General features: G+C 39.4%; 1 protein-coding gene across 1 annotated transcript; it reads left to right on the top strand.

Moving 5' to 3' along the window:
* SLC5A7 (solute carrier family 5 member 7) lies at positions 1–27,168 on the top strand. Its single transcript, XM_065853757.2, has 9 exons — positions 1–178; positions 1,194–1,419; positions 8,519–8,632; positions 11,648–11,803; positions 16,141–16,289; positions 20,198–20,341; positions 22,892–23,045; positions 23,895–24,112; positions 24,859–27,168. The coding sequence occupies exons 2-9, from the start codon at positions 1,242–1,244 to the stop codon at positions 25,483–25,485; spliced, it is 1,740 nt and encodes a 579-aa protein (XP_065709829.1). The 5' UTR covers positions 1–178; positions 1,194–1,241; the 3' UTR covers positions 25,486–27,168.
* Positions 27,169–27,744: the final 576 nt, after the last annotated feature.

Here is a 27,744-nt window from a genome sequence, read left to right as displayed (position 1 = left end):
AGCACTCGGTGCACCGCTGCCACCGCGGGGGAAGCGACGATTCTGCCTTTGCTCCTTCCCAAGAGGGAAAACCCTGGGAGGGGTCCAAGACCCCCGCGGCTCAGCCTCGACACCGCCCCGCGGGATGGGCGGCCGTGCCCCGGGGGCTGCGGGGCATCGCGGCGGCGGCGGAGCGCAGGTGGGGAGACGGGCGGCGGGAGCCGCTCCCCGACGGCGCGGGGGTGGCGGGCCAGGGCAGGCGGCGGGCGGGGGGAGCCCCGCCGTGGGTGCGGGGCGGGGGTGCGCGGCAGCGCAGGGCGGCGCGGAGCCCCCGCGGAGCGCGGCGTGAGGAGCCCCCCAGTAGGTAGGGCTGGTTCCGCGCAGGGCTCCGCACAGGGCTCGGCGCGGGGCTTCCGCGGAACCGTCGGGAGCGCGGAGGGTTCTTGCTGGCGCGGCTGTGAGGAACGATCGCGGAGCGGCGGGGAGAGGGCTGGGAGGGGGGTTCGGGAAAGGCTGGATACGGGGCAGCTGCTGCTTGTGTCGCCCGGGAGTAGTGCATATACCCGGAAATTTCTGCCGCTCGACAGCTTTTAAGCTTTACTTCTCAAACTGAGAATGAGAATAGATTAATACTTTCAATGCTGGACAATTAAATGCTGGATTAAAAAAAAAAAAAAAGTGTGCATGTTTTAAAATACGGGGGATGATAGAAAGAGGAAAAGACTCCGCATTCCAACACAAAGGCTCAGAAGATGTGTCTTGCTGTTGTAGCTATTACTTATTCAGAGTTCTTATATAACTTCGACCAGTTTTGTGACTTGTCTTCTAACTAGAGACTTTTGTAATAGTCCACATGGACAAGATCTTCTATCCTGTTCCATGTACCACCTATTTCTTGACTGAAGAGTTCCCAGACACTGGGGACTTGGTGGCACTAAAAAATTCAGTGCTCAGTAAATGATTTCTAAGAACTGCATAGCTTTCAGTCACATCATCCATTTCCTTTGGTAATCGCAGGCTGCAATTGCTGACTGTTGCTCCACAGGCATTTTAATTGGCATGTAAACTTAATTTTGATTACATATGAAAGAGTTGTTTCAGAAACCCAACAGAGTAGTCTCTTTAATAAGCATTTGAGTTTTCTTTGCACACTGATTCTAAAAAGCATCTTACCAGGTTTGTTAAAAGCAGACATATTATTGCATTCCCTCCAGAAGTCTTAATGAAATAGCAATCAAAGAAACAGTTGGGACTTCACCATCATGGCTTTCCATGTGGAGGGGCTGGTGGCCATTATTGTGTTCTACTTGGCTATCCTGGCGGTTGGGATATGGGCTGCTTGGAAAACCAAGAACACTGGCAGCGAAGGGGATCGCAGCGAAGCTATTATAGTCGGTGGAAGAGACATTGGCTTGCTAGTTGGTGCATTCACGATGACCGGTATGTAAAAAACACTATTCTTTTCTTTTTCTTTTTTTTTTCTTCTAACCAATATAAAACTTCTCAGTTTTTCACCTGAATGAAAAAGTGTAATCTGCATTTGAATAGTACAAAATGAAGAAAATACATATATTTTTTTCCCAATTGCTGCTGCCACTTTTTAGTGAACAGCCAACTGTAGCTTCTATATAAAAACAACGAATATTTTAAAATCATGCAGAATACATACAATCTGTTGATCAGACACGTTTGGGATAGAAGTATAGAATTTATGTAAATGAATGAAAAAATCCAGTTTTAAAATAACAGTTATTGTTGTTAAAGGCATCCAAATTGGTGAGTTATTTTTATTTAATCTGAGTAAGAAAAAGTTTATATGCAAAAAAGATGGGGGGGATGCAGCATCAATTTAGAATAAATTTCTAAAAGAAAACTGACATAAATCCAAATTTGTAATTCCACTAATATCAGAAAACTTACCTTGTAGATTCTTATAGCTTCTTTTGCAACAGTTTGAGAAAATAATACATTACTGTGAATAGTAGTATCAGTAGGAAAAGCCTGGGTGAAGGAAGAGTTCTTCACTGATTTTGTAAGCAGTGCTGTTCGACTCCCAGAGCCAGGAAAACCAGGTGTCTTACCTGGGTAAACAAAATATTCACAATATGGTCCAAAACCTCAAGTCTTACAGCTCTGATATGGGATCGGAACAAAAATTCATTGTAAGAAAAGTAAATTTGCCCACCATTTCTATTTAAGCAGTTCAGTTTTTAAGTATGCTTCATTGGTTTAGGCTGGGTTTGGTGGGGTTTTTGCTTGTTTGTTTGTGGGTTGTTTTTTGGGTTTTTTTTTGGGGGAGGAGGGGAGATTTTTTGCTTGGTGGTTTGTTGTGAGTTTGTTTTTTTGGTTGGGTTTTTTGGGGTTTTTTTGGGGTTTGGATTGGTTTGGTTTGTTGGGAGTTTTTTTGTTTGTTTTGGTTTGTATTCTAAATGCTATTAAGGCAAAGTCCTTTCAATTGAGAAATTGTATCTTTCAGCTTATATTTATGTTTTGCTGTTTTGCCCTGTTCTGGTTTCACGGGTATCTAATAAGGAAGAGACACATAAAAACTTGGGCCAAAATGCTTTATTCTTCAACCAAGAGAAAATCCTATCCCCTTGCAGGGGCATTTTGCTCATTCAAAGACTGAATCTTTGAATATTGAGTAAAGAATATTTGTAAAAGTCAATAAAGTTTGAATAAAGGCAGATGTTCTACTTTTAACACTTTGCTGTACTGTAGAACACATCCATTGGCTACTGAAGCATCAGTTATTATGAGATTCTGCTCATAGCAAGAGCTGGTTTGACTGCTTTTTGTGGAATGAAATGTTTTCAAAAGCACTGAAACCAGAATCTTTTGCAGAGATGTTGCTTGCCAGAAAGTAGTAATCATTAAATTGAGGGAGTGGAGATGAAAAAAAGACATTCCCTGCACAAGTGGTTATGACAAACAGCTTTGCCGGTGGAAGAAGACACAAATTCTGGTCTTATTAATCCTATTTTACAGGAATATTTTTCATAACAGCTGAAGCAGAGATGAGACTTGCACTAAGGCTTCCTATATCGCAGGCAATTTCTATAGCCACGACAATTCTCACCCACAAACACTCCTCCCGTTTCACACAACTTCTAGAGATGGCATAGTATATCATCTCTGCGCTAGAATATCAGACTGATCCTAAAGCCTTCGTGCAGCTCAAACACTCATAGATTTTATAGTATTAGAATTCACATACTTTCTCACTTCTGCCTTCCATAAATATGGCAATTAAAGCTTGAGATGAAAAGTAAATTGCATTTTTGTTTCGGAGAACTGCACCTGGCACACAACATTTACATGTGGGCACAAGTCGACTGAGTCAAGGTACTGATCCAAGTTGTGTCTTGGTGAGGGCGACTGGGATACTTAGTCTGTAAAGCCATAAAAAATAATTGTGAATGTAAGCTGATCAAAACCAGCAATAATTTTTACTAAATAGTCACATTATTCAGGGGCATATTTGCTTCTTTAAAAATGATAGATGTAGATTTTGCACCTCCTAATCATGTCTTCAGAGATATGTGGTTATTTCACCATCATCTTTACATTTTACAGCTTTAATTGTCTAAATACAAATTAAAGAGCAAAGCCTACCCCATAAAAGGAAAACAATAAATATTTTTAAATCTCCAGAAAGGATATTGTTCCTATGGACACAAGGTACTTTGGGTTATGAGATAAGGCTTAATCCTGCCTACCTTGCCTGAGACAAACAGAACCATGTTCCATGGCTATTGGCTATGAAAATGGTAGCAGTTTCTAGGGCTGCTTGGTGCAGAGGATGAAAGAATTTAGCCTATACATTAAAAGAAAATTCAGAGTATAAGCATCGTGATTTCATAGGGACTCATGATTCCAGAGTAATTATAGCTGATTTTCTAAATGCCATTGAAAAACCTCAAAGCAAATGCACTATCTATGAATAATGGCTATGGACATGTTTGGATATATCCTGAAGAAGCACCTGTATTAACAAGCTGCTGAAGCACCTAAACACAAAGCCTGTTGAAGGCTGAGTGTGTCTGCAGTTATCAAAATAGAAAGAGTGAGAAGCTTGAATTGTGGGTGCATCACAACAGTTCATATTAAAATGAGCTAACATAGTACCATATTAGACAAGCCTTTAATCTCTCTATCATTTTAACATCATTATAGTTAAAATGTTGCATTAAATATTATTATTCCTTAATTTTGGGGTGAAATTCTTAAGAAGTAGTCACTGCAACAAACCTGAGGTTATTCGGATTTTGGTGACTGGGTTTAAGCCCCAAAGGAAATATTTGAGATGTCATAATCAAATGTTTACAAACACAACCAAAAAGGTAATCATCTATTGGTGTCTTTTTTTCATTTTAATTGAATGAAGCAACATATCCTTCCACAAGAAGAAAAAACAAAACAAAACAAACAAACAAACAAACAAAACCAACCTAGAAATAAATAAATAAATAAATACGCTGAAATATTACAAAATTCTATTCTTTTTAATCCTTAGGTCAGGATTTTCATTTTACAGAACTTGATGAGTTGAATCAATAAATTGAGTTGTCAGATGAGGGATCATTCACAAAGAAATGCAAAAAACTCTGATTTTCCAATATATATTAATATATAAAAAGAAATCTGATATTAATTTCTGTGTTTCTCGTATGAACTGGGAGCAGAATTGCTTTCCATATCCTCAGTATTTGTCTGATCATGTTTTAGGGTGTATGTTTTCAATGGAGATTGGTATTTGCTGCATTTTTTGGTCCTTCAGATGGCAGGCAAAGAGAGGATTAAAATAGATTACCACATGAGTGTTTCCATAGATTATTAAATTTTATATTACTTTTGCCTGATTTAGAAAAAAAAAAACATAATTTCACCAAAAGAGGTATTAAACTAACTTTAAATTGTGGCATAGCAAACTGAGGGTCAGAAAATTGATACCTAAGGTTGAAATCCCATTCTATCATATCTCATTATTTATTTCCTAATGTATTTACTTATGTCAGTGTACGTGCTGACTATCCATTCACCCACTCAGAAAAAGCCATATAATACTTTCGTAGAGCTCTGGGGTCCTTGGCAGATGTTCCAGAACAGTCATGAGCACACAAAAATTCTTCAGCAGTTATTTTTCAACCCCCAATCCAGAAATCAAGAAATTTAGTTGAAAATAAGTGTTAAATCCTTCATACCAACTTACCCAGCAACACCAGTCCATAGGGCATTGTTCCCCTTCAGCCAGGAAGGGGAATGATCCCTGCAATCTCACACAGAAGTGAAGTGAGCTGGCCCCCTTCAGAAAAAAATAAGAGAGTTAGGTACAGCTTCCAAGTGCCCCTTGGAGAACAGCTGCCACCTCAGTAGCAACCTCAGGCAAACTGATGTTGGACGTTGAAGCTTCCTTGCCTCACAGGTGCAGCAATGTTGCACATCTGTCCTTGACTATGCAATATTATTCCCCATCTGGAAGTGGATGTCATTCATGCAGTACTCATGTTCATGCTTTTCCATGGAAGTAGACAAATATAATTCCATTTATAAATATTTACTTTTGTTACTGCATGCGGGTGCATACAACTTATTCCCTAAGTCTATGCTGCTTGAGAAACAATAGGTAGCTCACATCCCAGGTAGTCACGGACTCAACAGTCAATGGCTCAATGTCCAGGTGGAGATCAGAGGCGAGTGGTGTCCTTCAGGGGTCCGTATTTGGTCCAGTATTATTTAACATCTTCATTGGAAAAATGGACAGTAAGATTGAGTGCACCCTCAGCAAGTTTGTAGGTTACACCAAGATCAGTGGTGTGGTTGATACTCTAGAGCAGGGTCTTCTTGTGTAACTACTCCTGCATTTATACAGTCCTAAAATTACATTTGGCCCTTTGAAAGAAACCGTGAGGCTGATGTCTGCCACCCCACCCCTCAGTGAAAATGAGTTTCACACCCCTGCTCTAGAGGAAAAGGATGCCATCCAGAGGGGCCTTGACAGGCTAGAGAGGTGGGCCTGTGCAAAACTCATGAAGTTCAACTGTGAACCTCATAAAGTTCAACAAGACCAAGTGTAAGGTCCTGCACGTGGATCAAGGCAATCCCAAACATGGATACAGGTTGGGTGACGATTGGATTGAGAGCATCCCTGCAGAGAAGGTCTTGGGGATACTGGTGGATGAAAAGCTATATTTGAGATGGTAATGTGCACTTGCAGCCCAGAAAGCCAGCCATATCCTGGGCTGCATCAAAAGGAGCGTGGCCAGCAGGTCAACAGAGGTGATTCTGCCCCTCTACTCTGCTCTGGTGAGACTCCACCCGGAGTCCTGTGTGCAGCTCTGGAGTCCCCAACATAAGAAGGATATGGAGGAGGGCCATGAATATCATGACGGGGCTGGAGCACCACTTGTATGAGGACAAGCCAAGAGAGTTGGGGTTGTTCAACCTGGACAAGAGAAGGCTCTGGGCAGTCCTTATGACAGCCTTCCAGTACTTAAAGGGGGCCTACAGGAAAGATGGGGAAGGACTCTATCAGAAAGTGTGGTGATAGGACAAGGGGTGACACTTTAAAACTGAAAGAGGGTACATTTAGATTAGATATAAAGAAATTCTGCACCATGAGGGTGGTGAGACACTGAACGAGGTTGCCCATAAAAGTTGTGGATGCCCCACCCACGGAAGTGCTCAGTGCCAGCAACCTGGTGTAGTGGAAGATGCCCATGCCCATGGGAGGGGGGTTGGAACTAGATGGTCTTTAAGGTCCCTTCCAACCCAAACCATTCTATCATTTTATGATTCTAGGTCTCTGGTAACCAAAGTATCATTTTCCCACCTACCTTAATTCACACTGTCAAGAGGCATAACATCCCAAATGTCTGACAATTTTTTATGTAGATTCTGTATCCTTGCTCTTCTCACCACGGATCAGTGTTCATCCATCTTCTCCATGTGGTCCCACATGGGCATCACTCACTTCTCTTCTTGTCTCTGTAGTGCGCAATAGATCTTGATACACAAAAGCCTACCAATGACAGGATTCTTTGTGTTACTTCTTTTGTTGCAGACTTTCTTTGTATGCACATCCCTTATACAAGCCCATTATATTATTTTCACCAACAGAATGGTCCATTTCTGTGCTTCGAAATGCTGAAAGTGGGACAATTGTAATGCCCTGGTTGCCAAAGATCTTTGATGTCTAAAGACATGGTGTAATTTAGCATCAAGTTAAAAAAGTACCCTCTGGCAGCATTTGAGAGATGTCACAGTTTAATGGAAGAGAGTGGTCATTTAGATTTTCATGAAATTTCTTTAGGAATTTTAATTAAATTTTATTCATTTCTCTAATTGTTTGTCTTAAACACAAAATCAAGTTTGCTTGTATGATGGTGGATGCTGTGAAAATCCTGAAAAATGTTTGGGTAAAATAAATTTCTTACAACTGTGAATTTTTACACAGAAAGCCTGAAATACTCTTATATGAGAAGGCAAAGGATTCTGAGGCAAATCAAAATAGCATTACAAAAATCTAGTAATTGTAATGATCTGCCTGCCTTCATTCAAACTACAGATTCAGATTCACAAAATTTACTCATTATACATTAGAGAAAATCAAGAACTTTTTGCATGGAATCTGCAAACAGGAACATATAATCTTCTTTATGTAATTTGTTATGAATAATTTTTGCTGATTTAATCACAATACATATCTGTGTTGGAAATTATATTTCAATTCTCAAAAGTAGGGACTTCCCTTCAAGGCAGAGAATCAGTTTATTGAGGGTCTGAGGTTGATATATTAAAAATACTGCTGGATTTTAGAGAGATAAAATCAGAAATAATGTAGGTAGCACAATTCACTTCTGGAATATGTCTTCAGGAACCAGGGACCTCTTTCAAAGTCCCTTCCAATCCCCAGCATTCTGTGATTCTGTGAAAAATCAATGAGTCAAAGTTTAGAACTAAAAGAGCAACACAAAACATACACAACCCTATATGAAAATATGGCATTTAGGGAAGTCAGAGTTTACTAAATGTGTTTAGTGTAGCCACAATTTAAAATTTAACAAGGTTTTAACAGATTTTTTTTTTTTTCCTGATGGCCCTAGTAAATGATGTGTTCTTTAGACTCTTGTCTAATTTAAATGCTTTCAGTTCTCCTGGCTGGAGTGACTTGATCACTGTATGTTTATTGTTCTTCTTCAGATCCCCCCTTACACCTTTACATTTGGACTAAGACAAAGAAAATTATCATGGTTAATGAGTTGATATGCTTCATTCATTGTAAACAAGTAGTCAGGGACTCAGCCCTCACATCTTCATTGACTATACAGGCACTTAGACACTTTGATGACTGTCTCAGTCCATCTGACTTCTTTTTTCATATACTCACTTTGAAAATTATAGAAAGATGCTGTGTCTGGCACTTGTACGGTACACATAATAAAAAAATAGCAATATTACAAGTGATTATAATTTCATTCTACAATGAGGGAGGTTTTCTTTGTGCACATTAAAGACTTTTCCATCTCTTCTTTTTCAGCCACGTGGGTTGGAGGAGGTTACATCAATGGGACAGCAGAAGCTGTGTATGTCCCAGGCTATGGTCTAGCTTGGGCTCAGGCACCTATTGGATATTCCCTTAGTCTGGCTTTAGGTAAGCAAAGAACTAAAGCTAATAGCCTTTCATTTTAAACAGTTCTGATGACAAGTCCATCATTTGAAATGAAACAACTAGGGTCTGATAAAAGGATACTGAGGTCAGCTGGATCCTTTCTGCTGATAGGTTTGACTATTAAAAAAAAAAAAAATAGTGTCATAGCTTAAGTCTCCTAAATGCCTTGGCAAGACCTATTTCGTTATTACAACCTATGGAGGTAACAATAAGAAACGTTTCGTTGTGGGATTTTTTTTAATTATATATACTAATTTATATATGTTCGGGTTTTCTTTAATTGCCTATATGATCTGCAACATGATCATATATCAGGGGACCTATAAATCTTGTAATTCAAGAGTGACAAATATCCTTTCAAGTTAAGAAAGTGCTTACACTTTACAGATCTTCACCAAGACTCTAAGTAACTTGTCTAATTTTGTGTAGGATGTCTGTAATAGAAACAGCCTATTTCCTTAAAATTGGACCAAGCATCCTCTTCAATGTGATACAAAACTCCAAAGCACATGTCGAAATGCAAATACAAAATCTTGCTATATGCAGGGCCAGAGTGTAAAATACAGACAGCATTCTAATTTTTAATGCTATGGCCTCTCATTCCTGAAATGGAGTCTCAGAACTTCCTTACTTTTCTTAAAAATAATAGCAACAAAAAATACTCACTGTGTCTCAGCAACATGGAGCAGCTTGCAACAAAAACTTTGCCTTGTGAGCCATGATGTATACACCACAAAGTTGTCAGCTACAAGTTTATGAACAGATCTAGTCCCTAAGGCAGTTGCTGATGCAACTGTTTAAAGATAATGTTGTTACCAAAAAGATACATGTTTTTCATCTTTCATTAATGTGACTGCTGTATTAGCCTTTCTAATGATAGTTGACTTCTCAGTCTAATTTGAGCATTTCTTGTGCTCTCCACTTCTAGTCTGTTCTTCGTTTCCTCTGGTTGCTTATCCAGGTCTTCTTGCCCCTTTCATTTTTACCCTATACAACTCGGTTGCCTTCCTGACTCTTGTTTTCCCCTCAGAAATGTTTTCGTATGGCCTGTCCTGGTTCCCTCTCTTCCCAGGTAGAAACATTCCCGATTGTAGATATTCCTGGCATGTGCGAGCCAGCTCCAGTTCCAGTCATAGTTCCCACCCATGAAGGCAGCTCTATTTCTCTTAAGGAAAACAACAACAGTAGATGTCTGCCCAGAGATCAGTTGATGTCATTATGAGGTCATGAGGGTCATCACCCATTGACGTCATTAAGCAGTCATTAGGATCCTAGCCACAATCATCTTCCTGACTCTCAGCCTCTGTAGAATTGACACAAATTAATAATAGCCCAGAAGAGGTTCAGTTAGCCTCTCCTCTCATTTCCAGCTGTTTTTTAGATGGTCAGACTTTTTTTCCTGGAAATGATCATGGCCAATGCAGAGAAAAGAAGCCTGTATCATGTGACCATATATCTCTCTGCAGACCACAGAGGGGAAAGCATTTCTGTAGGAATGATGTGTACGTGAAGCTTTGGGGAGAGAAGTTGTTGATCCTTCTTTACAAAAAAAAAAATCAAAATTTTAAAAACAAGGCTGGCAGAAACATTACTGCTTCAGATCGGAAGATTATAAGATTTATATAATCGCCCTGTTAGGTCAACATTGTGATGCATATCACTTTTCCTAATTTTTCAAGCAATTTAGTTTTACAGGTTAGAACATCTCCTATTTCCTTTGACACATGCTTTAAAGTCCTAAAAGATTATACTACAAGTGACTCGTTTTTTTTTCTTTTAGTTGTCTTTTGTAATGATGATATAACTAGTAGAATAGGAGCAGGATCCATGACCAATCCAAGAATAGTAAAAAAATGCTGGAGGGTTTCTGCATCCAAACAACCTGCCTAAAGACAATGTTAACATAAGCAAAATAAATCAATTGTGATTGATAAATTGGGGGCTTCTGTTCAGGGAACTTAATGAAAGGAAGAAATATGAGTGATACAAAGCAATATGTGGAAGTGTGGGAAATCTTCTGTACAATATAACTAATATATTACATATCTTGTGATGAAGAACCTAATTTAGGGTTGCCAAATACTGCACAGTAGATTTCATTTGGAACTGACTGGTTTTCCAGGATTTTTTGGTCACACCTTATACATTGCATTTCATCAGTCTTACTGTCATAGAAATCTACGTAGTTATAATCATGTACAAGTCTCAATGACATAGCTTTCTGTACCAGGGCTCTTTCATCTTTCCTGAGATATGCCCTTGTTTTTCCACAGCCAGAAATTATTTGAGGACTGTACATTGGAAAGGTGAGGCCTCCGCACATTTATGTACATATCCAGCCCATTTCCCAGACAGGTAGAGCAGAATTGTGATATATTAAAATTCCTGAACATGCATAAGTGAAATAAGTGTATGACAAATGTTCTGGGAGCTTGACACCTGCAAAGCCCAGAAGGCATCTGACCCACCCTGCAAGTGCAGTAAGGTCGATTTGTGTATGCAAAATAAATCTGAATTGTTCTGAAAGAAACAGATTTGCTGTCTGTGCACCACACCATGTGTGAACTCATATTTTTGATCCAGGAATTCCAGACAGTTTTACTTTTAGAGCAGGACCATGCGAAAGTGCACACTGGATTCTGCTCTAAGAATGAACAGGATTGGATAGAAAAGCCACTCCCTTAGCCTGATCCAAAATTAGACAAACCTCTGAGAGTATCTGTAATAGTAGATTAAGTAAATTCAACCAGATAAAATAAGACCAACTTATTTTTCATTGTCAGACCATAGACATTAATGTGGATGTGTTTATGTAACTCTGTCGGCAGACATATGGTAAAAGTTCTTAGAAAATATTTTAACTGTACTTATGTTTTTAAAGAAATCAAACAGCAATAATGGTATTTTTGTACCCTTAACTAACAATTAATGTTTTACCCCTCAATGGCAATGCATTTCTCTACTAGAACTGGTGTCTCATGGTACTTTTCCTTGCAGGTGGTCTTTTTTTTGCAAAACCCATGCGATCCAAAGGCTATGTGACAATGCTAGACCCTTTTCAGCAGCTTTATGGAAAAAGAATGGGAGGGCTACTGTTTATTCCAGCTTTAATGGGAGAAATGTTTTGGGCTGCTGCCATCTTCTCTGCCTTAGGTAAGGAATAAGTAGTATAAATATTAATTTATCACAGGTGGAAGGTTTGAGAAAATCAGAAATGCATTACAATTCTGGCTCAAATGCTAAATATGCTAGCCAAATGACTCAGACTGTGACAGTTCTCAGACTTATACTAACTAGAAATTAAACCTGGTAAACGTACCCCATTAATTATTTTGGTAATAGAAAGACGCACAAGGTATCTATTCATTTTCAGGTACCTTGAAGTTGTCCATTTTCAAAGGGCATTAAAAGATCTAGCAAAAAAATTTCAATTAATTGTGAGGGTAAAAAAAGTAATTGCAAGTGTCCCTTTTATGTTGAGGCTGACCCAGCTTCTCTTTTCCACTACCAAGATCACAGAAGCCAGTCAAGATTTTCCTTAAAGATAAGAAAAATTATTACCAGTGCATCTAAACAAAATAATCCTTTGCATATAGGAGACCTAGATATACAGAACTTTTAATAGAACTTGTAATAGAAGTAAAAAATATGCTGATCAATAAATGGAAGTATTATTCAATTCTAAATGGCTTTCTACTCAACAAAATGAAGAAAATACTTAGGATTCAAAAAAGGATTCAGATAATTAGTGGAACTGTGACTCAATAGAAAATCACTCAACTACTCATCCAGTTTGGAAATAAAAAAAAAAAACAAATGGTTTCCAGGGTTTTTAATTGTATTTCAGGCCTGAATTTAGCAATCCCTTGAAGAATGGAGAAAGCCCTTGAGTTGAAGCACCAGTGGCTGACTTTTACCAGCTAATCATACTCATAGTGCACACGCATGTGGTAATGCTTTCTAGCACAAGCTATTTTAAACAGAAAATAAACTTTGAAGGTACACTCCAGCTGTGCTCTGATGAACTGCAAAGCAATGGGGAGCTTGTTTACTGCAATTTCATCACAAAACCCTTAAAGGACTAAGAACAAACTACATGCTGAGGTGATAGGAGTTGAATAACTTGAAGAACACTCTGAGTATTTGGAATATACTTTCTTTTCAATTGAGGACAAGCTAATCTATGATATTTCAAAGCAAGTGGTGTGAATACCTTTCTGGTAGGTTTACCTTAACAGTTGACAGTTAAAGACTGCGAATGACCATAAAAGTCATTGAGGGTTTTGATTTTAACTGTTCTGTGAATAAACCAGTTATATTATAACTCCTAATTTGCACACCTGTGCTCACTGATGAATATTTAATCTCAGTACTCTTCGCTTCTTGATTCCTCATGATTTCTTGCCTGGCAGGGTTATAGAAGGGAAAGACAGGGCTTCCAGCTTGTAAAAGGAGTCTGAGCTTGTAACCCTTAAGCACGTGAACTTTGAAGGCTCACTGTACAACAGAAAGCTACCTGACAGCTCCCAGCAGCTCTTATATACCACACATCATGTTGTGATCTGCCGCCAGAACTTTTCCACCTATGTGGTCAAGAAAATCTACAAGACCTGCAAGGACTAAAAGTTATCGCAACATGTTCCATTTAAATTATCCTAATTAGAAAGAGAAAATTTCTTTAAACATGGTTTTGAAACATTGACATCAATGAAATAGCTAATACATCTAAGGGAAAAGTATAACCATCTTGATAGCTGCTGGAAGGGCAGTGCAGGAGGGCACAAGCAATTCAGGAGGTTTCTTGAGTGCCCAGACAACAGCTTCCTGAAAAAAATGATCAGAGAGTTGATGAAGAGAGGTTGTGTTGAACCTGTTACTTACAAACAAGGAAGAACTAGTTAAGGGATGTGAATGTCAGAGGCAGAAGCAGGAACAGGTGACCTGGAAGGAATACAGAGACACTGTCCAAGCATGTTGAGATGGATTTAGAAAAGCCAAGGTCCACCCGGATTTGAATCTGGCAATAGAGGGAAACAAGAAAGGCGTCTACAAGTACATAAACTTGGAAAAATATGGACTACTGTTGAATCAGACAGGTGACCTGGTGGTAAAGGATATGGGAAAGGCTGAGGTACTCAGTGCTTTCTCCGCTTCATTCTTTGCTGGTAAGACCAGCCTTCAGGAAACCCAGGACCACTGAGAACCCCAGGAAAGTCCAGGGCAAGGAAAGCTTGCTGGAGGAGGATCAGGTTAAAAAATATCTATATAGATTGGACAGATACAATTTCATGAGATGCATCCCGCAAGTGCTGTGGGAGCTGGCTGAAAGTATTCCAAGGATACTCTCAGTAATCTTCTGAAGACTATGGTGATGTTCCTGAAGACTCAAAGAAAAAAAGAATCACTCCCATCTTCAAGAAAGGGAAAGAAGGAACAAAAGGCTGGTCAACCTCACCTCAGTCCCTGGAAAGGTAATGGAGCAAATGCTTCTGGAAACTACTTCAAAACAAGTGAAGGTCAAGAAGGGGATTAGGAGTAGTCAGCACAGATTTATGGCAAGGAAATAATTCCTGACGATCCTGACATCTTCCATGGTTTTCTGACTGATTTGGTTGACAAAGAGAGAGCAAGGCATGTTGTGGATTTCAGAAAGGGCTTTTTACACTGTGTTCTCTAATACCCTCACAGACAAACAGATGACATATAGACTAGATAAGCTAACACTGAGGAGTATGGAAAACTGTCTGAACTGCTGGGGTCAAAGGGCTGTGACCAGCAGCATGGAAGCCACCAGGTGGCCAGTAACCAGTTGTGTACCTCAGTGGTCAATACTGAGTCTGTATTGTAACATCTTCATTAATGACCTGACTGATGGGATCAAATGCACCTTCAGCTAGTTTGCAGAAAATAAATACTGTGAGGAGCTGCTGATAGATCAGATAGTTGCATTGCCATTCAGGAGGACATCAACAAGCTGCAGAAATGGAACAACAGGAACTTCATGAAGTTCAACAAAGGGAAATACAAAGTCTTGCACCTGGGCAGGTACAACCTGTTGTACCAGTACAGACTGGTGGCTCAGCAGCTGGAAAGCAGGTTTGCAGAAAAAGACCTGGAAATCTTAGAAGGCAATGAAGTTGACCATGACTCAGCAACGTGCCCTTTTGGCAGAAAGCAAATAGCATACTGGGTTGCATTAGAAGGACCATTGCCAACAGGTTGAGAGAAGGGATCCTTCCCCTCTACTTAGCACTGGTGAGACACATTTGAGGTGCTGGATCCAGTGTTCCCCAATACAAGAGACATGGACATACTACAGAGAGTCCAGTGAAGAGCCACAAAAACTATTAAGGGACTGGGATACGTGGCCTATAATGGGCAGGTGAGAGAGCTAGGACTGTTCGATATGAAGAAGAGAAGGCTCAGGGATTCTTATCCGTGTGTCTAAATACCTGATTCGGCAGTGAGGGGAGTGGAATAAATAAGATGGAACCAGACTTATCTCTGTGCTGCCCAATGACAGGACAAGAGGCAATGGCCACAAACAGAACTACAAGAAATTCCATGTAAATTAAGAAAAAACTTTTTTCTTTATAGTGAGAGAGGTCAAACACTGGCACAAGTTGCCCAAATAAGTTGTGGAGTCTCCATCCTTGCAAATATTCAAGACCCAGCTGAACATAATCCTGAGCAACCTGCTCCATCTGACACTGCTTGAGTGGGGACTTGGACTAGAAAATCTCTAGAGGTGTCTTTCAGTCACAACAACTCTTTGATTCTATGGCCTGTTTTGTGGAGACTGGTCAGCTCAACATTGTGTTTTGTTTTCTACAGATGAAATCTGTTTGATGGTGCTTGGAAAAGTTCTTGGTTTTTAGGTCGACAATGAAGGATAGATTCCCCAGTTTGCAAAGAAACTCATCTTTGTCCCACGTAAACAATTCAAGGGCATTTTAGAAAGATCAGTGGACAATTGTCCCTATAGGTGATGCCTCCTCTACCTCTACAGTTCCTTCCTTGGTCAAAAGGGATTAGCTCAGAACATAAGTGAGATGCAAAAGGGTTTGATATGCTTCAGCAGACCTTCCCTAGGCACAGAATTCACTGCTATTATACAGTTGTTCCTTTGTGGCTACAACTCACCCAGGGATGCTTCAGCTCTCTGTTTGTGGCTGCTTTTTTCCAGACAGAACAAGAGACCATAGTGCTTCTAGAGCGTGAGAAATGTAAGGAAAGTCTGTTGGGACCCTTCCCTCCTCCATTTTGTAAGAAGCTGCAAAATGACAGATGCTAAACTTAGACAAACAGAAACCTTCCTTTTCCCACTCACTTCAAAGGTGGAGAAGGGATTTGCAGAAGATAGAGGGTGAAATACCTTCATGCTGCTGCTGTCAGACCAGCACCCATATATACAACCTAACAAAGGTGAACCTTCTCATCAGACATACTGTGACATACACTAACACACAGTGCTTCGTTTTTCCCCATAGGTGCCACTATAAGTGTGATCATTGACATTAATGTCAATATTTCAGTCATTATTTCTGCCCTGATTGCAACTATGTACACGCTTGTGGGTGGGCTTTATTCTGTGGCCTACACCGATGTAGTTCAGCTCTTCTGCATCTTTCTGGGACTGGTAAGTTTGGCTTTTTTCCCCTTATTTGTTGATGATTTTTCCCTGAGCATTATGATGATTACTGAGACCTATTGCCCAGCTTCAGTTTTGGACCTGTGTCTTCACTGAAAGTGCAGAAAAAGAATGTTTTCACTCACAGACCACTGACTTTAAGGAGTCTGCATTTACATCAATGTATAGCTCATATAGACAACAATGCTGATCTAGAGGCCTGATTCTTTGGCTTTTTTCCAACCAGCCTAATAGTGCAGACGCTCTTGCCATTTTCCTGGCACAGTCACTGGAAGGAGGCATCACATGTTGGAAGCCATCAGTAAAGCAGTCCAGAAATGCTGGTATTGGACTTGCAGAGCTGATACTCTCCTGCTTCTCTTTTCTGTAACTGTCACCTGCTGCTTTAAATCACCTTCTTGTTTTTTCCTTCATTTCCCTCTGCCATCCTTGGAGACCATAGCAGAGGAAGTCTCACCAGGTGACCTTACTGTTTGAATATGGTGGTATGAATAGACCCTCATCAGCTATCAACGATATGCTAGTGGGCAGCCTTTTCTCTTATTTACTTCTGTCCTTTAAGCTCTACATTGAAAAACATCAATGCAGCAGGTCTCAGATGACAGGGGCGCAATCAAAGAAGCTGGTGTCTTTGTTTTCCAGTGGCAGTAATAGATGGCCACAGGTGTACAGAGATCTGAGACAGGCTGAAATAAATGGGATGACTCAAGGTGAAGGAACTGAATGGCACCCTGGGGACTCAGAGTTGTTTCTCTACTTTCACCAGAGTTTGTGTGCAGCTCTAGGGAAATTGCTTCAGCCAGAGCCCACACAGGTGGTCACTAACGAACCGTCACTCTGTGGCATCCTACCGTGAGGCCTATGGCCTTATTTGCAGAAGTGCTAATCATTCCCTGATGTAACTGGCTTCATGGGAATGGTGCTAAATACCCTGAAAAAGCAAATCCAAGTTCCAGCTGGCCACCCCAAATGAGAAGTTTTTTCCAGATATTCTTCTCTCATACCTTTGTTCTTCACCTGCATAGTGGGAACAATACTGTCTCGTTCCCTAACATGAATGTTAATATTTGTGTACCTTTCAGTTTCTACAGATGGTGTGCATTACAGAAATTCCCAAAACGGTAGATAAATCAAAATACAGAAATGCTTTTTCAATGAGAACAACTCATGCACTGCTAAAGACCCTGATCCCATGGGAATAACAACATGTCATCCTGTATTGAAAGCAGCATGAACCTGCCAGGGAGGGGAAAGAAAATGAAAGTTGAATATCATTCTTCTAAACGTCTGGATCCATAGCTTTAATAGGGTTCTTTTCATTCAAGTTGGGCTCTTTATATAATTTCACATTTAGCGTAAACAGCATTAATGTCATGTAGATGAAACCATATTCATAACCTCGAGAGTTATCAGCAGGATCGGAAGCCTCAGGCAGCATCTAAATGGTCATGCCCTGAGTGAGGCAGTTTTAGATTATGTGGGATGCTTTCACTGTGCATGTCAGAGCAGATGTCACAGGCTCAGGTATCCCAGCTTCCTTTGCAGACTCTGGAGCAGTTTGTATTCCCACTGGCGAAGAGCTTTACTGCTCATTCTTCTAATCTCCTTTCCTCTCCTGCTGCTTACCCAAGAGGAGATGCTTGTTGTAATCACTTCTGTTCCCTACCCTGGTTCCTCAATTCAGCCACAGGTTCTGCCTCAGGCTTCCAAAATCTCTACCCCAGCCACTTCATATTCTTCCCTGGTTTTCTCCTTACAATCCCATGTAGTCTCTCTCCTTCCCACCTCACTCTCCTGTACCCCCATGTGCAGTTCTCAGCTCTTCGTCTATATCTTGCCCCACGAGGCTTTTCCTGATCCTGCACTGTAACCCCACTATTTACTGACTCTTCATCTCAGCTGTATTATTAATTCCCCATTCTAAATTCTTTGCCACCATGTAGTAGTACTTTTTTTTTCTTTTTCTGGTTTCTAATCCAATCTGGTTTCCAAATGAGGCCCAGGTCCTTTTAGCTACTGCTACTGCTACCTCCACCCCTAAGCTCCAAGTTCCAGCATAAAGTTCTGGTTTCTGCTTCACTTCCACAAGCTTTGGTTTCATTCACTCTCTATTCAAAATGGTGAATTTCCTACTCCTGTGAGAAAGGGCTCAACAGAGAAATTGAGTGAGAGGAGAGAATTTGGATCTATGTCTATATTAGCAAGTTAAATAGTGCCAAGGTGAAAACCAGGATCACCTGTAATAAGTAATTGTTAACACAGTCCCAGCACTGTTTTGGCACATACCAACTAGTATTTTCTCAGATAATTCCCAGGAACAGTTGAGGGCTGTATTTTTTGACAGGAAAAGAATCTAGGTGTATGGATGCAAACCATGACATGTCAGTGAACTGCAGTGCCAGAGAAAGTGTTTTGACTTGTCTTATTTACTAATGTAGAAGTAGTCCTTGAGACCACGAAATTGGATTACAAAAGCTCATAATGCATTTGCAATACAGTGCCTATTAAATTCTGGGCTCTGACTTTCAGGCTGCAGGTAGACCTCTAGAAATTTGCTCTACTGAAAATCTCAGCTGAGTATGTGCAAACTACAGCTCTTCAGAAGCTCATCACATAGACATGTTTGAGATTTGAGATTCATAAACAAGAATAAAAATATCCTTTTGACATCCTTGTTCCCCATGAATTTCTCAACAAGAAGAATAATAACATGCATTAATTCTGACAGAATGTTTGTTTTTGCTTTAAAATATCTTGCAAACAGCTGAAATATTTTGGTGATCTTTCCCAGAAAATCCCAAGCAAACAGCAAGAAGAGAATCTTTCTGCCTAAGTGCTTAAATTGGCAAAGTTCGATATGTAACTGAGAACAGAATAATATGGTAATGATAAACAGCCTAAATAATAGGTAGTGCAGCAAAACATAGCAATGATTCATATATTCCTCATACATTATTGCAATAATTATGCAACAAAGTAGAGGAAGGTGTTTGATTTCTCCCCTCCTTGCTCCGGTTACCCCATACACTGAAAAGTGTTTAGTTGGATTGTAGTGATGTGTATGTTTTGTATGTCATTGGAGCCTTAAAGCTGCCGTGCTTGTGATGGTCTATTCCATATAGCACAAAGCCTGGTTTTCACCTCAGTAGGAGCTACCAAGGTTCTCCTCATAGAGATTTGGTGCATTACACCATTGCAAAATGAGTGGGCAAGTAAATGCATAAAAAGTCAGTTGATTAAAGAAACAAACCTTCTGTCCAAAACTGCCTCAACAATTTTTTTGGCCTAGATCAAAAACAGAGAGACTGAAAATAGTCAAGAGCCCAGAGTGCAACTGCCCTCAAAGTAGAAAAGTGTCGTAACACTAGAATACTGAGTGTTCTTGAGCAAGAGAGATGCCGGTTCAACAACAGTACCCCTTTTTTGTGATGATATAGTTTTGTGTTGGATTAAAAACAAATTCCTGAACTTTCAGGTGTGTTTGTGATGTCTTGTGCCTATATACTGGCAAATTCTGGTGCTATTGCAAACTAGTTTATATGTAGATGTTTCTTTACAGTGTGGTCCAGGAAGGGGTATAAAGAATACATATGGAGTTTAGGGAAAATAAAATGAAGATGCATAAATGTGTCTTTCCTGCTGATTTTACAGTTTACACTGATTAATCCTCTGCTCATACACTCTCCAGAGCTGAGTTAAGCTATCCACTACCAATCCCTCTGGATTTTGGATATGTTCCACCGGTACAGAACCTGACTTTTCCGCAAGTCAGCTCAGCAACTTGGCTTTTGATGGGCAGCATACAGGAAGACAAACATATCAATGTTAATATTGAAAATTCACAGGTTTAGAATGCCTTCTTTAGACCTGAACAAAGTGTTATTCTTTGGTTACAGTGGGTCAGTGTGCCCTTTGCGATGTCCCATCCTGCAGTGACAGACATTGGGCTCACAGCTGTGCACCAGGTGTACCAAGCACCTTGGCTGGGGTCTATCAACTCACTTGACATTTACACGTGGCTGGACAATTTCCTTTTACTGGTAAGTGATGGCTTGTATGAATGAATGAAGCATTTAAGCACTCATACTGTATTACTGCGACAGCTGAAAATAATAGGGAGTCTAGTTAAGAGTTTCCAGAAAACTGAAAATTTTTACGCTCTTGACTCCTGCTCAATAATTCTGCACATTTGAATTATTTCAGTGAAATATCAGCAGAATGTTGTAGTGTAGCTGTCAAAATCACATTGCCAGGAACGTAATTTAAATACAATCAGGCTGAAAGAGTTGACTTATGTTAAAATTAATTAAAAGTATGCAGTTAATACATAACTGATGTCATTCTTGGCAGAAGAATTTATATGTTGCAGAAGGCAATAAATACGTTACACAAATCGTTAAATAGGTCTTAGGTATAGATGATGTAGAAAAAGGTTTGCAGAGATGGATGGATGGATGAATTCATACATGCACACACGCCAGAATGAACTGAGGCCTTTTGTTATTTAATATCCATGTGTTACACATGGGATTGGTGGTTATTAAGTACTTTCCATTAGAAGATCGAGTAACACATGCTAACATTTTCCCTTCTCAGTGTCATTAAGCAGCTCTACACTGTTTTTACTACCATGTTGCACTTTGAGATTATATTCTGGTTTTTTAGTTTTTGTTTGTCTGCTTGTTTTTAAATCTTAATCAAAAATCTTCAAAGTATTCTGATAATTGGGGTATTAAAATATATTTTTTTATCCAGCTTAGATTTTTTAGAGATTCTCGGAGAGCCAAAGTATGGTATTAGTTCAAGTGGCTGTATTCTGTCTGATAATCCTGAAGGTTTCATCTTTGCTGATGACCAAAGGAAACCTCTGATGTTGCCAAATTGTGACACACTTCCTTTTCATCTTGTTTGTTTCATTACAGCTCAAGGAATTTACACATGCTTGGAAAGTTTTGTTAAAGGAACTTTCGTAAGGCTGTAAAGGAAAACAGTCATAAATAGCAAGTAAAAATCAGAGTTGCCTGTGAAATATTCATTTGATCTCTGTGTGCACATGAAAGAAGTATGAAACACCTGTATACACACTATTTGGTCCCAATTTCTCCTGCTTCATTTAGAGTGTAGAATTGAACTGTGCACATTAAGTGAGCAATTTGCTTTGTTTTGTTTCCATACTGTTTAGTCATAGACACTGATTTACTAAGTGGAGACTATTCAAATCCTACTCTCAAGACAGAATTGTTAGTACTTGGTTTTTCAACTGTTGATAATACTCTTCCATGCCATATTTTGCAAACATAATTTTAAGTCTAATCAGGATCTTCACTGTTATATACCCAAAAGGAAAAAAAAAAAAAAAAAAAAAAAAAAAAAAAAAAAAAGAAAGAAAAGAGAAATGAGAAAAGGGAAATGAGAAAAAGAGGTTCAAGGAAAGTTGGAGGACCAGCCTACTGTCTTCAACACCAAATAAGATCATTAAAAAGGACCCAAACTTTTAAGAAAGGTGAGAGTATGTGAATTACATTCAGGGCAGGATTTTTGGGTCAGTCAGGTTGTGTAAAAAGTGACTTAGAAGCTGATGATTTCTAAGTAGGTGGCTCCTCAGCCTGCCCATTTGGGCTTCAAAAGGGACTAAACTCTGCAGTTAGTTCTACAGGACTAGAGTGAAATTCAGCATATAGTCAAGGACTGGACTGTCCTGTCCTACCCTTTTTGCTAATTCAGCAGGTCTGCAAGTTCAGGTCTCAGTTAACAGAGGAGCCAGACCCAGTTCATCAGTGGCCTTGATGAGCTTGGCAGCTCAGATGAAGAGATCACGAGTTCGCTTTGTGGTTTGTAGTATGAACTGGGCGGTATCAACTTCTCAACCATCAGCTACCAGCCATCTGCAGATGGTTGTGGCACCGCCTTGGTTAATGCCAGAATGAGAGTATGGGTGAAAACATGATGCCAGCATCATTTCTCTGTAGAGGTTCAGCATCTATGCAAAGGGTGGCTCATGGGGACTTCTTTGTGGAGGGTGTATTAGAAGTGGGGTGGTTAGCAGGTCGAGAGAGAGAATATTTGCTTGAGACAGTGGGAGAATAACTTTTCAGATTCTCGAATTCAATGTATACAAAATATGTTGCCTTGTTTTGATGGCCACACGCATTCATGAAGGAAGATAAAATCTTCCTTTCAGTTCCAGTCAAAGTCTAATCTAATTTTGACAGGGGGAGGGTACTCCAAATATGAAACATGACAATAGTGTTTTATAACCTTTTAAAGGCTTTATGTAGCATATAACCGTTTTAGGACTATTTATGTAGCACATAATACTTAGGGATTACAGAGACTATGTAAGTGCAAAATGCTGTTGCTAATTGTACAAAGAAATAACTTGGCTAAAAGAATAGGATTTATGTGGAATTACCAAAGTTTAACATCACTTGTGAGAATGAAAGCTACATTTATTACTGACTCACTGATATTCAATAAATAAATGAAAGAGCATGGCATTCAAGTGGTGTTTCTACACACTCTCTATAGGTGATAGCAAAAAAATCCATAGTTATCCCCCAGTGACAGGATGCTGCTCGTTGTGTTTACAGACATTAGGAGGAATCCCATGGCAAGCATATTTTCAGCGAGTTCTTTCCTCATCTTCTGCCACATACGCCCAGGTTCTGTCATTTCTGGCTTCTTTTGGCTGTCTTGTGATGGCTCTTCCTGCAATACTTATTGGTGCAATTGGAGCATCTACAGGTAAATGGTTAAAAATTTGAAATACAATAAATGTAAAATTAATAGTACAATATAAGCATGAAAAACCTACAAAGCTTAAGTTAGATATAATCTATTCAGGTGATGTAATTTATCACCTCATGCCTTCTTCAAGAGGAGACTACACTAAAAAATGATGTTATAGTATGTTTTTCCCAGGGAAATTGGTCCTACACCAATGGCTGAAACTAACTCCTTTTGCATGTTCAAGATATCTACAGATATAATATTTCTATTTAGTGTTTGAGTTAGATTCTGGTACTTTTATTTGGTCCTAAAAGTAATAACTACAAAATAACTCTGTATGTATGGTAGTTATTTATCACAAATTTCTTATCTTGACCAAAATATCCTTGTCAAGTTCTTTGTCCTAGTGAGAGTGATCCCCGTCACAGTGACCATGTACCTAGACTGTTAGAAATGAACTGCTAGGAAAGTTTGACACACAGCTTTGAGTTCCGAGTCTGCAATCCAAAAGAACAGTTAAACACATCACGAATAAATGTGGAACCAAGACTTGTTTTATTGAGGAAAACAACATTTATGAGCAATGCAAAGTTTAATATTAAAACTTCCCACTGGATAACTATAGACTGTGGTCAGACTTAGCTTAGAGATAAGAAAAATGTTAAGCAAGATTAAGTCTGTCTAAGAGACACCAGAGGGACAATGCCCCTCTGGAATGCCATTGGTCCAGCCCCAGCAACAGTTTGGTCATTGAATGTGAGTGAAAATGTGGCAATATGAATAGCTCACTGCACATGAAGTCAAGAGATACTGAACATGATGACTACTAGTGTTACTAATAACATACCGGTGTCCATATTGCAGCCTGGAACCAGACTGAGTATGGTGTCCCTGACCCCATGACTAAAAAGGAAGCAGATATGATTTTACCGATCGTGCTCCAGTACCTTTGCCCAGTCTATATCTCGTTCTTTGGCCTCGGCGCTGTATCTGCTGCTGTGATGTCATCAGCTGATTCTTCAATTTTATCAGCAAGTTCTATGTTTGCTCGGAACATTTATCAGCTTTCCTTCCGGCAAAATGTGAGATTATATTTTCATTTTTACTTTTAGAGAAAATTTTAGGTGAGACCTTAACTAGGTGATGTATAGACTGTGATATCATAATGGAACACCTCTTTCACCTTCCTGCCTATGACTAGAGAAAGTATAGCATGTTGTTCCTAACAGTATATTGAATAAACTGAACTTCATAAAAACATTTGTGATTGTGACTGACAACAGAGGTGAAAACGCTAGCTCGGGGAAGGCAGCTTTCAAGAGTTCTCATGGCTATGCAGTTTATCCAAATAGCTCCTAATAACTGCTGCAACCATAAGTTTTGCTTAAATCCTTAATAAAATAAGACATTTTTCTGAATTATTCATTTATTAGCTAATCATTTGACAGCAGAATGGGTTAGTGAGTTGAGGTTTTCTTAGGAAATGGAGAAGAAATTCTGACACCAACAGTTTCTTTCTGGTTAATTCGTATTGTGCTTATATTTAAAAGTTATTTCTAACACTCTGTCACTGTTTTTTTTCTTTGACATGTCAAACTTTTCTTTCTGCTCAAAGATTAAGGACTGTGGGCATGGTAACTGTAACTCTTTAGGTTTTTTTCTCTGCTCTTGAGATGGAGATAGAGATATTTGTTTGTAAATATTATTAAATGTCATGGAAAATCTCCTTTTACAATGTAATATCTTATATATGCTATGTTCATACATGTAGGCATGCATATGTTGCCATGAAAAAAATATCACCTAACACTGCCCTTATTTTTTGCAGGCTTCAGACAGGGAAATTGTTTGGGTAATGAGGATCACTGTTTTCCTGTTTGGAGCATCAGCCACAGCGATGGCACTGCTGGCTTCGTCCGTGTATGGCCTGTGGTACCTCAGCTCTGATCTTGTTTATATCATCATATTCCCTCAGCTCCTGTGTGTGTTGTTCATTAAAGGGACCAACACCTATGGTGCCATTGCAGGATATTTATTTGGCCTTGTTCTCAGAATAACTGGAGGAGAACCGTACCTCTACCTTCAGCCCTTGATCTACTATCCTGGCTGCTATCCAGATGAAAATAACATCTATGTCCAGCGATTCCCATTTAAAACACTTGCTATGCTTACCTCTTTCTTTACTAACATTATAGTCTCCTACTTAGCCAAATACTTATTTGAGAGTGGGACCTTGCCACCAAAGCTGGACTTCCTTGATGCTGTTGTTGCCAGGTACAGTAGAGAACACATGGACAAAGCAACTCTTGTAAAAAGTGACAATATTGTGTTAAATGAACTTGCACCTGTGAATCCACGGCACAGTCTAACTTTGAGTTCAACTTTCACAAATAAGGAAGCCTTCAATTATGTTGATTCGAGCCCAGAGCTGTCCAACACTGAAGATGATAATTAAAAAATCCGGTAGCCTACAGCAAAGCAGTGGGAAGCAGGATATTCTACAAAGAATAGTAAGAGGCATTTTATCAGAAGAAAAGCAAGAACTGGGAATAAAATGCCACTGCACAATTCTTTAAATTGTGTCTCAGAACAGGAGCATCCCATGGGAGAAACTCTTTTCTGTTATTATCTAACATGTGGATTAAATCATAGAGTGTTTATCAAAAGGTACACTCAGATCCCACTCTTTCCATCCAGAACGATATCCTGTCTAATTAAAAAAAAAATTATACATATATATATATTTATAACTGAAAATATATGTAGCAAAAAAATTTCAACAGTTATTTAGCTAGGACATCATATGATGAGATTATAATGCAGTCACTCTGAAATACTGTGAGTGAACATTTTATTGACACTAAGTGAAAATATATTGTCACGGCTATAAGTGATTTATTGCTAAAGAGTTAGTTGCTTGAGCAAAGACAGATAGATAACTTCCCTGGGGTTCCGGTAATATTTTTCCTCATAAAGAAATTCAAAGAATACAAATCTAGTATTTTCCTATTTGCATAAGACAGTAAAATGCACAAATAGTAATAAATTCCTTATAGGAGTGCTAAACATCATATATTAATTTTAAAAAGTTTAAATGGAGTCACCAGTTTAGAATGATGTTATATCTAATGCAAGACAACCTTAAGCAAATTATGTTTCTATAGGTGTTCTGTTCTTTTTTTCTGTGGTTAGTAGCTGTCACCAATGGAGGATAACAACATTTTTAAAGCAATAACTGGAGTTTAAAATTATCTTGTGAAAAACGACAGAACTCTTAAAAACTAAATAGAAGTTTTCAATGTTGAGAGAAGCAGCCTTATCTTGACTTATCATCAAAATGAATACTGAGGAAAGCAGTCTGACACCGAGCAACTGCAGCAATGGAATGAATATTAAGAAGTAAGGAGAGTCAAGAAGGCTTGAAAAAACAGGAGAGAGAATTTACACTTTTCACTTAATCAAAAAAGTATTCTCAAAGACATCAAAAAGTCTTTTGGTTTGGACTTGCTGGGATTACTTTGGAAAGCGTAGTTTTTCCATGGAAAATCACATCTTCTCAAAAATTTGATTTCCTGTGGGAAAAACAGGTGTTCCAGACAACCTCTCACATCCATAATTGTCTACCTCCAAAAGCAGCAGCAGCTTGGAGGGGGAACTGAAAGGAAAGCCGAGACCACAAGAGTAGTGAAAGGCACAGCAGTGTTTTCCACTAAATGCTGGACTCCTTAAACAGCTTGAACTCCTGGAGACATTCCAGGCCAGGCTGGACAGGGCTCTGAGCAACCTGGTCGAGTTGCAGATGTCCCTGCTCTTTGCAGGGGTTTGGACTAGACGGCCTTTGAACCTAAACTATGGCCCTTCCAACCTAAACTATTCTATGATTACTTCATTAACAGCTGTCCTCCTGGGCTGTCACGGTGACTCTGTGGAGCACCAGCAGCGACCGGGCGCAGACCAGACTTCACTCACGACTGACAACACTGGCCAGAAGCAGCAAAGCAGGGAGATGAGGCCTCTTCTGACTTTGCCCTGGCCAGCAGGGAATACACAATGTCATTTCCATTTGCCCACAGCCAAGATGATTGTGTCTGTGCCCATTGGTACGTGCCTTTCACTGTGGGAGATCTAATAGCTAGATTTCTGTTATGCTCTGATAATTCTTTTTAGTATGTACGCATGACACAAAATGTTCAACTGAAATCCAGATATCCTTTTGCTGGTCGCTGGTGAAACTTCTTATTTGATGTTCACAGTACAGGGAGCTATACTGAAGGAGATGTAAGAGTAGGTTTTGCTGCTAAAGGAAGAAGCCATCAACTTGTACATTCAATGATGACATAAACTCTCACAAGGTTGAATCCTTAGAAAAGTTTTTGCTCCTTTTGTGGAGTTTTAACCGCATATATATATTTTATACATAGAGAATGTTAATTTTAGAGATGTTGATTTTTTTTTCTCCATAAACTGCATTTAAAAATAATACTGCATCTCCGTTCTGAATATGTATTGTGAACTGTGGTACTACTGTGCTAACAAATATTGAGTGTGCTCTGGGTGGAAGGAATCAGAATCACCATCTGCACTAAAAACCCAGACAATATAGCAAAGAAATTAAAAATTCCTGCAGGGTGAGTGAATGAGCCACTGATGAAATTCAGGGTGCTGAGGATCTCACAAACACAGCATGAACTATGGAAAAGACAAGAGGAAAAAG

The sequence above is a fragment of the Patagioenas fasciata genome, chromosome 1, assembly GCF_037038585.1.
Source record: "Patagioenas fasciata isolate bPatFas1 chromosome 1, bPatFas1.hap1, whole genome shotgun sequence".
Lineage (NCBI taxonomy): Eukaryota > Metazoa > Chordata > Aves > Columbiformes > Columbidae > Patagioenas > Patagioenas fasciata.
The sequence above is the reverse complement of the archived record's forward strand: the minus strand, read 5'-3'. Positions and strand labels throughout refer to the sequence as shown.